At 36.9% G+C, this 12,600-nt stretch overlaps 2 protein-coding genes across 2 annotated transcripts; one reads left to right on the top strand and one right to left on the bottom strand.

Annotated features, from left to right (window-relative positions):
- Window positions 1-692: 692 nt before the first annotated feature.
- On the bottom strand, window positions 693-1,458 carry FOMMEDRAFT_32448 (uncharacterized protein; the record flags this gene model as incomplete). The annotated part of the gene is made up of 3 exons (XM_007271973.1): window positions 693-726; window positions 759-1,127; window positions 1,187-1,458. 3 exons carry the CDS (start codon window positions 1,456-1,458, stop codon window positions 693-695), a joined length of 675 nt encoding a protein of 224 aa, XP_007272035.1.
- An 8,385-nt stretch (window positions 1,459-9,843) lies between these two features.
- Window positions 9,844-10,092, top strand: FOMMEDRAFT_98392 (uncharacterized protein; the record flags this gene model as incomplete). The annotated part of the gene is made up of 1 exon (XM_007272038.1): window positions 9,844-10,092. A coding segment is annotated over one exon (249 nt), but the record flags the coding sequence as incomplete, so codon positions are not given.
- Window positions 10,093-12,600: the final 2,508 nt, after the last annotated feature.

Here is a 12,600-nt window from a genome sequence, read left to right on the forward strand (position 1 = left end):
CTTCGCACTGAACTCATCCAGACGACCAAGTGGGGAAACCATGCTGTCCACTAATCCGTTACCCAGCTCTTCGCCGCCTTCGACGACGGCAACAATTTCGTTAGGATGGGATTCATCACATTCCATTTCGTTGCTCGTGTCAGCAGACGAAACCGCATCTACAGATGCCGCCACGTCCTCGCCCATGGTATATTCTAACAAGTCCGAATCCGCATCCTCGTAATGTCCAACAAACTGGCTCGACTCTCTCGCCCATTCTGATACAGATGGTACGTGGCAACGTGGCTGAAACTTCGGATTGCGATCGAAAGTATAGCGGTATATTTCCGTCAATGGGTGCCCGTCTTTGGGAGGCAAATCGCCTCTATTGATTCTATCCTCCAAAAGCTTTATCTCGTGCTTCCTTGAAGTTCCAACGTCAGCATCTACATCGGTTTGATCTTCTTCATCCGACTCTACTTCGCCCGTATCGTTTTCGTCGCCATGGTCTCGGTTGCTATCGTTCGCACGGCCACCTTTGTGGTTTTCTTTATTCTCTTTTCTCCAGGGTTTAGTCGCCGAATTCTGTAGCTCTGTCTCTTGCTGATCTCGATTCTCGTCCCAACGCTTCATCTCATCTTTGAGCCATAAGGACTGGAATTCTGAGATTCTACAAAGCACAAAGTAGCACTCGATGAAGCGGTGAAAGCTTTTCAGAGCAAATCCGTGAAAGATGGGTTGTACATTCTACATAAAATGAGCATGCATTAAAAGAAGACGAGAGGATACGCACCAATGTGCCGTTCTTCCAGTTTGCGACGTATAACTGAAGAATATTCTTGTTGAGAGTAGCACCAAATACTGGCCCGTCCTTGAGGCGGAGAGCCCGCCGGTGCAGCTGGCCCGAGAACAAGTCAAGTTGGATCTGACGTAACACATCTTCGGGATCGTCCACTTTCGACTCGAAGCCAAATGTGACAATCGACCCTGGCATATCGGTCAATAGTGCAGACCATGCCCATGAGAACACGTATCGATTATCGAGTTCTTCCAGGAAATCTGTCCAGTCTGCTGGCAGCGTCAATGCTGCGACGGCATCGGCTCGAACAAGATCCGGAGTATCGGGTAGGACCATATCTACCTCAGCCCTAGATAATAATGTAAATGTGAATGTACAGCATGCAAAATCAGGCAGAGCTATAAGCACCTCCATATATGGTCGGCCCCGGGACGATTTTGAAACGCAAGCTCAATCATAGTATCTGTTCCTCTGCGGTTTGATGCTTCATTTACCACCGGGTCAGCTTGGATCAGGGTAGACTTCCAAGCATTGACAAGAATTGGTAGCGACATCTCGAAATAGTATTTGTCGCAGGGCTCGATTTTGTCGCGATCCAGTCGATCGCGCCACCTACTAAACTGGCTTTGAGCGCGTGCACCTTTTGGAAGGTGAGATACCCAGGCATCCATCATGCGCATTACCTAGTAGGCATGTTAGTCATCGTATCGGGGCAGGGGGCGGGGAGTGCATTGATGTCTCACGTCTTTCTCCATAATACATTTAGGGTATTTGAGTAGGTCCATGAAATTTTTGAATTCATCGTTCTTCCAGACTTCTTTAACATAGCGAATCTTATGGAGATTGGCCCATTCGTCCCATTTTTTCGGCGTACGACAAAGCCTATGGGTACCTATGAGAACCTCGAAGTCACAGAAAACAGCATACTTACACAGAAGCGGAAACAGAAGAGACACGGCTCGATGCTCTGAAAATGATTGGACGTAAGCAGCCTGACGAGGCAGAAAGTATATCAATCTTACTTAGTCTTCACGGAATGGTCGGTCGTATTTTTGAGTACCTCTCTGCAGGGGTGTCTCAATTGGAGGATGGTGACGCAGTGTAGTAGGAGTAAGAGACATACCCTTCAATTATGCTTGATAGTGCACGATGCTTTATTAGTAGCGTGCTGACAGTGAAACGGAGGGAAGAGACTTACGAGCCGAGGTTTGGCGCTTTCGAAGCTCTACTGGATTGTGAGGACCTCGATGGCATGGCAAAAATATGAGAGAAAAACTAACTCCTCAGCCGCAGCAGTATTCATAGTGTTTGATAGTGGCCCGTGTTGGTGGCTCGAACTTGCTGGACTTTGCTGACTTACCCTTATACTATCTCTAGCACTCTTAGTCCTTGTTCTCTTGTCTCAATCCATCTTCCTCTCAAGTTACTTAATATGCTAGTTTGTTTTTACTTATACAAACTCAGGTTGTCCTCCCTACCCTCTCTCAACCAAGAACAAGCACCAAGCCTTGACCTGAGTAAGGTTCCTTCTCTGCCAAGTGTCCTACTACCTTCAAAACAGTAAACACTTGAGGAGAGGAGCCTTGTAACAAAATCTGGCTGTTCAAAACAAATCAAGTAAGTCATCTTGTTGTTTTTACACACTATTACATTCACTTATAACATTTATAATGTACAGGTACAGAGACACACTCAAACAAATATGTCAGCTCTCACAGTCTATTAAGTAGAACATTGACCTTTAGGTTAACATTCCAGGTGCTATAAACTATAGTATAGCTGTTGAATCTCTTAAAATGTATTCAAGAATGGAAGTGATGACTACAAACTATAACACTAAGGACATAGAACTTTGCAAGAGAGTTATTACAAATGCATAAGTTTGATTATATTCTACTCCTCTAGTGATTACTGACAACTCTGTGTCAGTTGTGAAGAAGAGAAGGACCTTCTCTTCAGGGTTTATAAGAGTGTCCTTGTACTCTTTTCTAATGAGAGGGCCTATTATAAAGTGCTTTCTAGTCTAGAGGCTAAGGCACTTTAGGTTGAGGTATGTGTATAACACAATAAAGTTGCACCTATCTATTCTATTACATTCCTTACTGTTCTACTCTAGTTGATGGACAAAATAACTTTGCAGCCAATGTCCACTCTGTAGCCAATGTATGTGTGTGTGTACTATCCCTATCTATCTTCATTCCCTCAGAATTCATTCTCTATCTCTGTCATTAGACTTTCATTATTACACACTGTATTCTGTAGTCACTAATAATGCTAATCTATTCTATTTACTTTAGGTGAACAAGAAAGCAGAGCAAGGTCACAGTAACAACACATCTACACTCAAACAGAGGGAGCACTACTATGTACTCAAGGAAGGCTGGCTGGAACCACTGATTGACAATCAACCAAGTAAGATAGGCAAAGGTATACACTATCTACAATTGTTACAGATGATTGTTCTAATGCTACTCCTGCATGCACACAGTAGTAAGGAAAGGTATACAGACTAACAGATGAAGTCAAACAAAAAATGAACACTCTTACTCATATCCTTACTGTATAGTTTCAAAGACAATGTAAAGTCAAAAAAATACCTGATCACACATAGGTCATTCCCTGTGTTCCTGTATAAGGAAGGGTCATACAATCCAGAAGTAATGAACAAGGGCCTATTCTAAGACTGTTTTCTTGTCAAAGTAAGTACACTCCTATTATTCTTTACAAATACTGATACTTCTTTTATAGTGCCTTTGGCTGATCTTTACAAGCCCAAGTTCTACAGATGCTGAGCCTGGTAGTAAAGGTAAAACAATGTAGGTAAATAATGCTGAGATTGTAAGTGTGAAGTCTGTCACCCTAGAGATGATTGCTTACATATGTGTCTAGGTAACTACTCAGGCTATAATAGTGATATAATCTAGCAACACTGACAATACTTTTGATATGATAGGTGTGCTTTTTTATTTCAACACTTGAAACCTTTGGCAAGGTCAATGAAAATTTTAATTTCAAAGCATTTTATTACACTATTCTTGAGTTTTTCAAAGACTGCAAGTCTCTATAGGTCCAGGACACACTTAATTGGTGGAATGAGTATGTTTTATACATTTTTAAATTTACTTAAAGCTACATTAACTAACTACTAGGTTTCTAGGCAGGTTTTTGGCTCCTCTAGTGAATTGCTCACTATTGAACCTGAGGAGGATGAGGAGTCATTGATTGCAGCCATTTTGAGAGCTTGGAAGGCTTGTAAAGAGTGTGGACAGTCCTAAGTAGGAGGATTGGCTGGCCAGGGTCAAGGACTGGCTACTTGAATGTAAGACACTCACCTGCCAGACAATACACACATGGATAAGGTTTAGGTTCGTTTTTCCACTTTCTAATTCTACACATTGACGTTCACCTTACTTGCCTCATTTAGCAAGTCTTGTAACTGTTTCCCTTGCTTTGTGTTAACAAGATCAGCTGTTTGTCTCATTTCTTGCCCTAACACTCATACAGTATGCTTTCTGCTTTCACCACTTTTCTTCTCACTCCTACACCTGTTAGTGCTATAATTAGTATTTAGTAACATTGTAATATTGCCACGAAAATATAAATAATTTGAATCATTATTAATGCATATAAGGGCAAAAAAGTAAAATGAATATAAGTAGAGTTTGTATATACATTGCAATTCTTTAGTAAGGCTTCTGTCAACATTATAAGGCAGAAAAATGTATATTGGTTTGGAACAGTCTTTTAGACTGTTATATTAATTTGCATACATTATAATTAATACCATCCTTCCTATAGTATATACTCCTCATCATTTTTGAGATCAAATATAAGTCATTTTACTTATTGCAAGGGATAAAAAACTTTATGTACCTTTATAATGTGAACAAATCTTTTATGCCTTATAATGTATACAATGTCTTTACTTATTATAAAGAACAGCAAGCTTTCCTTAGGCTTGAAATACTAATAAACCTTTTGAATATTGACAAACCTTTTGGATCTTATAATGCCTTATACTGTTTCTCAGAAATTGAGATCAATTATTTTGCATTTTACAGTTTTCACAGTATTTACATATTTTGAACCATTATAAGCTAATATAAGCTATAAGACTTTCTCGCGATGAGACTAACCTGGTCGTTGAAAATTGTGCAAATCGCCAAAGCTGGGTATATATTTGTCTAAATAGAACTCTCCTTGTTCATAGACTTTGTGAAGCAAGATAATCAATGGTGGGTTCTTCAATGCCAAAATAAACAAGTACACATCACATTGTTTGAGTTCGCCATTTCGCCTAACAGAACACAACTTACAGTAAAGCAGAGGCGAAATCATGACGCTTGAGGCGATCACGTGAAATTATCGGTATGTGCCGAAGAGCCAGATTCGCGTGTTGTGTCTGTCTAAATTATAAATAAGTCTTATTAAAAGTGATTCAAGAAACAGTACTAACTAGGATACTACTAACAAGTAGTAATATTAATACTTTCTGTGTTAAAGATGGAAAGAGGATGAAAGGAGTGAGTGAGTGAGGACAAGGAAGTAAGGTAACTATGACTGAGAGTGAGAGCCTGAGAGTGTTGACAATAAGAGCTCTTGTAGGGGGGGGGAAGGACTTATCCAGCAAAAATACACTAGGAAAAGTAGGTGTATCTAAAATGAGAGGATTTGATATACTTAAAATAAGAAGTACACAGTCACTTGGCTGCCAGTACTCTGTATACACTGTACATAGCCTTACATACATAAAATACTTAGCTTGAACATGTGTAAATTCAGTGTTTCAGCTGTATATTTAGTAACATTCAATAAACACATAAATTGACTAGCTTGAAATTATTAATATTAGTCTGTATCTGAGCCAGGGGTCAAATATTGGCCAAACTGCTAGGGAACTTCAAGTTAGCTTTATGTACAGAATTGAAGGCATCTTTCATAACATACAGTAGGCTGTAGCTATAATAATAGACTTTGTACAGCTTGAATACAGAACCTACTTATTATTAAAGTTGACATATGAGTGGATCTGATACTACTCAGTAATCAAGAAAATGCTTACCATTTTCCTTCTAGTCTAGTAGTACTTCTCAATTTACTTGTACTAAGATACTTACACTTTAGTATGGAGGACAGTACTATTGTTATAGGACTGTAGTGTACCTTAATACTTACTATATAGAGTATATGTCTGTACAAGTCTTAGGAAGAGGTCTGACCCACTTCTCAGACTTGTACTGAGAGCAGAAAATAATGATTGCTCACTTAAAGCAAATGTAAATTATTAAGAAGACAGAGATGAACTATACAAAGTAATAAACAATGTCTAGTAGTGTTACAAATAGTGATTGTTATGATTTGCACAGCTTGTACAAGTCTTCTTTCTTAATTCTTACTACTTTCTAGAGTACTCTCAGGCTGGCACAGTCTCAGACTTGTACTACAACCTGTACACAAGGCAGTAAGGGAAGTAAATTGAGAAGGGCTAATATGAGCTTCAATATTCTTCTACAGTTTGCTACATAGACACATATACTGTTACAGTAAGTATATTTGTAAATTATGCTACTGTGAGAGAGTACTAACAGTAGTAGTACATATTACTATATTTAAATCTCAGTTCTGGTCAGTAAAGATTACTAATATTAATCTATCTTGTTGTGAACCTCTGTATGTCAGATACTAGTAAAGCAGACATTCAAAGGCATATGTTAGACTAGACTATACTTCTCTAACTCTTTAAGATGCCTTCCTTTGTTTGTGAGACTTGTAGTAAGGTCTTTAAGAAGAAGAATGTACAAGTAATCTATTACAATTATTGTGTTAATACAAGTAGTAGTCTGAACTCTCTAAAACACATTAGAGAGTCAAATAACAAAGTGAAAAAGAGAATAAGGTTAGGTATGTGTGATAGTATCTTGATTCTTAGACAATACTCACTATTTTGTGTAGCTGAGACCCAGGCATTCAAAGTAGAGAATGATACTCAGACTGTTCTAGTCCTATTTGACAAGCCTCTTAAGTTTCCTGAAGGAACTAAATATAAGAAACAACTACTAAAGCAATTTACAGATCTTCTACCATCTACTTCAAACTTGTCTGTACTTTCTACTGTATCTCTTCCACACCTTCTTAAGTTCATACTATCTTAGCTTCCTTCTCTACTGCCTTGAGTCCCCTCTCTAACTCTAGTAACTCTAGAAATCATGTAAGGAACAAGAAGAAGGCTCTTTTTGTCTGAGCCAAACAAATACAAGTTACTTTAAGAGTACTCAGATTTGCTAGATGACTTCCCTGACAAGACACTCAACCTTAAGGACTTATGTGACTTACCTGGACTTTCTGCAGGTGATACTCTGACTCAAATGTCCTTACTCTCTAAACTTATTACTAATAAATATGTACTGTTTAATAATGTAGTAACTTACCTTTTAACAAGCTAGACAAATTACAAAGTGAAAGAAAAGACAAATAATAAGCTGGATGTCCTTGTACACAAAGTCTTACTTTATCCAGACTTTAAGCTATTAGACTTAGTAGACTACAGAGTAAGGTGGGAGAATTCACACATTGACAGTCTACACTACAATAATGATTCCCCCAAGTCTTCCCATTCTGATGACTAGTACAAAGAATTGGTTAAAATCAAGCTACCTTCTAAAGACAACAAGAAGTGGCCTGAGGGTAAAGAAAGAGCTCCTGAATTCAAAGTTAGAGGAATACACTACTAGCCCTTACTAACAACAATCTTTAAAGCCTTAGACAACCCTTATTCTCCTCCTTTTCATTATATGCCTTACAGGGAGCTTTAGAGACTAACAGTATGTGTAGTATTAGAGCTGTATAGTAAACTTTCTACTAACCCTTAATTATCTCTCCTCTTCCTTAAGTATGACTCCCCTCCTGAACACATTTATAGTAAACTATATTGCTCAGATTATTGGTTGGAAGCCTACAAAGAAGTACAAAGCTTTCTAATGTAAGACAGTACTGAAAACTTTATACTTCCTCTTATTCTCTATTCAGACTTAATGTATCTTGCAAATTTCAGTTCTGTATCACTTTAGCTAATATACATGTACTTTAGAGGCTAATCTAAGTACATACATTATAAATCTTTACAGACAGCTTGCTATTATCTAGCATATATTCCTTCAGTGAGTACATTTCTTTTATATTTCTACTGTTCTTTGTAATACATGTTCTGACATACAGTATTTACATTAATAAAGCTCTTAGCATTAGTTTAAGATACATATAATAAGGTTTATGAACAATCTGCATCTTCAGAACTCCTCACTCACTTAAAGCACAAACTATTTCAAGCTGTCTTGTCCTATATCCTCTTACAGCCCAAAATTCTTAAGGCATACAGCTCTAGTATTCTATTTGACTGCTTGGATGGAAAATTATGTAGGCTCTTCCTAAGGTTTGCTTTTTACTCAGTAGACTACTCTGAGAAGTATGTCTTGTATCTATTTGCTATCTTCTTGTTTGCATGCACTATAATCTTCACCTTAATTTACACAAGGATAACTGAACATTGCTACAGGATGCTTATTACTAGCTTGTGTGTTTTAGGCAAATTCTCAAGCTCTACAGATATTACACCAACCAAATTCAACCATATGCTTGGTACTAGAGCCAATTAACAAAGACAAACTCACAAACATATTAATGATACAGTACAGTAAGAGAAGATTTCTAGGGCACAACAGTGGATTTTTCAATTAGGGAAGCCTGTAGAATCCACCTGGATAAAAAATCTCCTTAAGGACAGATCCCTCATACTAGTTAATGTAAGTAAACTGTTACTATCCAGGCAATGCTCCTCATTACTCACTTATCTTATTTTTATAGAATGCTTTTTCTGTGCTTTGTAAGCACAGATTCAATTTCTTTAACTTATTTGTCCCAGACCTTATACACAAATTTGAGCTGAGGGTCTGGAAAGCAATATTTACCTACCTCTTACACATTCTTTTTGTACAGGGAGGAGAGAGCATACTAATACTTAATAGGAGGTAAGTATCTATGTTACAGCCTCATCAATTGCCTTGCTATCATCTATTTAGATATATTCATTATATTTTAGGTATCACTGTACTCCTACATTTGGAATGGATACAATCTGGTGATTTTCCAGAAATATGTTTACAATGAAAAAAATTGTAGCTAGAGACTTTGAAGATATTCTACAGGTAAGTGCCTCCCTCAAAACTATTAATATATATACACTACAATAGGATGTGTATTACCTAGTGTGCCATACTAGCCTTCAAGGATTTACTGCCAAAGAAATATAATAAAGTGGTCCTTGACCTTTTATTCATCTTAGTAACCTAGCATGCACTTGCAAAGCTCTGCATTCATACAGAGACTACAGTTCAGTTCCTTGAGGAGACAACAACATTGCTAGGATACTAGGTACAATACTTTAAGAAGACTGTATACTTAGCCTACAATACACACAAACTCTTAAAGGAGATTACTACTCAAGGACATTGTCAAGCTGCCCTACTTAATAAGGGTAAGGCAAAGGGACTGGACACAAAAACAATCAGATCTAGTATGAAAACTAAAATGCTCAACATTAATACACTGAAATTTTATTCTCTTAGTGTATATGCTTCTACCATTTGTTGATTTGGTACAACTGATTCATACAGTATACAAATTGTTAAGTGTCTACTTCACAATACACTCTCTATACTTATCTCAATTGTGTATCTTTACAGGGGGAGTCTCAGTATAGGAGACTCAAACACATGTATGCTAGGACAAACAAGTAAGACACTACAAAGGCAGTTTCACAACTAGAGGGTAGGACCTACAAGATACATGAGATTAATTCTTGTATCAGCCTTAATGATGGATCTAGGGATCCTATCAAGCTAAGGGATCTTAAAGTCTATTATAACATGGTAGCATCAAAAAAGGATTCTATCCATCTTTATTAGTAGCTTTTAGATAATGATTCCAACCCAGCTTTACAGGTGAGTACATTATTAGTCTCCTCTTTCTATTTCACATATACAAGTACTGATACATTACACACTTGCTAGAATTTCCTGCCAAGTCTTTGTAGGCACCTGCTTGGATGTATTCTCTCAAGACAGGAAGACAAGGCCTTCACTACAGACAAGCTATACAGCCTCTACATAAAAAATGACAAGCTTTTCTGTCTCAAGGTGCTATGTATCAATTACACAACCTATAATATTAGGAGAGTCCAAGATTCACTCAATCCACAGATGCATGCTGATATCATGTTGCTATTGGATAACACTGAACATCCCTACATTTATGCTTGAATAATCAGACTTTTTCATACAGAGGTCAGTTATATGGGTCTAGAGGCTGACCCTAACTTCCAAAACTTTAATTGGCTCAATTTTGCTTAGGTTTGCTAGATGAAAGTTGATGAGAATGGCTTGTTTGTTGAGAGACAACTCCCTTGATTGCAATTCTATTATCATACAGATCCTAGTGCCTTTGGATTCATTGACCCAGACCTTATTCTTTGAGGTGCTCATCTAATCCTGCAATTCTCCAAGGGTACTGTCCAGACACTCTTGCCTCCATCCCTTGCTTGCTGACCTGAAGATAAGAACAAAGATTACAAATTTTACTTTGTAAACGTGTAAGCATGTTGTTAAGGCTTTCAAATTTGGAACATATTAATACTGAGTCATTTTTGGTCCAATTTACTACAGATTTGTTAATAGAGACATGTTCATACACTATTAAGGCAGAGGAATCAGACACAAAAGTATGTAGCATTTAAATAGCTACTTACTACATGACATGCTACAAGAACAAAACAATGACAAGATGGATAGTAAAGTATTGGAAGAGGAGGAGGAGACTAATAGTAATGACAAGGATCTTGAAAGCAAAGAACAGAACAATGAGGAAGGCAAATCAGACAGTTATACAGACCTGTAGTGAATATTAGATGCACCATTTACATGTAAGGTAATTTTGTAGTCATGTGTAGTAAATGACAATCTGTTGATCATCTGTATGACTGTTTTTGCTAATTGAATATGGTACTGTGAGTATTCTACTAGGCTGATTCCTTGTTACCATCTTACCAACTTTTGTAGTAAGCAAAATGAATCTTCTTTTAATAGGTGCCATCTATACCTCCATCTTGGCTCAGTTTGCACTAACTGTAGTGTTCTTCAGAGCAATCCTCAACTTCACCACTATCACACAGTTTCTTACAGTTTGTAGGATAGAGAGTGCTACATGTGTTACTACTGTTTTTACAGATTCTTTCATTACTGTCACCATACTCTATTTACTGCATCATATGTCTGTTGGTAATCTTCAATACACTGCTGCTACCTAATTTGAGCATATACAGAATTTGCAAGGTTGTTTAGAGACTCAGAACAATAAGGATGGCTATTGGGTCAAAGTTTGTAAGTAGTGTAGCATAACTCAACAGCTTCATCAAGGTCTTCTAGCTGTTCACACTGTTTGTATCTCTTGCTTTGTTATCTTGCTTACTTTGTTGTCTCTTACAGCACTCTCCAGACACACTTTCACCCAGGCTTGGCTCTGTAACAAGCAGTAATGACTCTCAATCCCCTGTCAATAATCTGCTCAATGTTGACTTTGATAAACTTGCTGAGTACCATTCACAGCCTCACACAGCACTCTCCAGATGCACTTTCACTCGGACTTGGCTCTGTAATGAGTAGTGACAACTCTCAATCCTCTGTTAATAATTTGCTCAACATTGACTTCAATAATATACTCACATTCCTTTTGCTTCACAGTTGTACACACACACTCCTGACAACTTGCATTCACAATTACCTTTAGTAAGTCCCTTCCCTCACTTGCATTTGACCTGAGATCTCCAGACTTACTTCTTATCTTACACAGTACTCTCTACACCTGCCCCCCCCTCTGTTTTTTGGGCCAATCCAGACATGTACAAAACAAAGGATGCAAAACATGTGTCCTGTAAGGCTAGTACTGATAAAATTCTGGGAGTACTTAGGGAAGCACTCCCAGATTGTTATAGCTGTATTAAAACAGCTAAAATTGTGTAAGTTCTTATATTTTTTACTTTTTTCTACTACTAACATTATTATTATTATTATTAGGGGTGGTATTTATGAGTCAGGTAATGACAATACTCTACACCTTCTAATAAGATGTTTTGGGAAGAAGAAATTGGTAGGATCTATACACCTGCCTTTTGTTAATAATGTGAGTTTTTTTTACCTTTGTCTTGTCTTTCTTTGCTAATATTATCTTAAGGAATTCAATTTCAAGGGGGCAACTATTAGTTACAAGACAGCTAAAAAAATTGTAATTAAAAAGATCTTGTAATATTTTCTTTTGCTTTGTATTTTATTTACATCTGTTATACTTCTATAACACACACATTACAAACTAGTACTATATATTTATTAAGATTAGAACCCTAAAAATAGAGTTTTTAATTATTATATACATTAATTTGCCTTTTGTATTAATTATCTACTAAAAATAAATATTTTTGCTTAATTATATTACAGATATCACTCTGTTTTTAAGATTATAATACTTATATAATCTAAGTATAATACTTTAGCTTATAATGTAAGGTTATCATAATGTATTCAATGAATTGTAATAATTCATATCACTCTTAGAGTCTTTATATACATTAATATGCCTTATTTTATCCTTATAGTTGTGTTCTAACCCTTACATATGAATTACAATGTATATAAAATGCTAATATTTCTTTAAATAGACTGTAATTCATTATATTTAAACAGACTTTTTCCTGAAGATGCTCACATTCCTTTTGCTTT

Source organism: Fomitiporia mediterranea, assembly GCF_000271605.1.
Source record: "Fomitiporia mediterranea MF3/22 unplaced genomic scaffold FOMMEscaffold_20, whole genome shotgun sequence".
Taxonomy (NCBI): domain Eukaryota; kingdom Fungi; phylum Basidiomycota; class Agaricomycetes; order Hymenochaetales; family Hymenochaetaceae; genus Fomitiporia; species Fomitiporia mediterranea.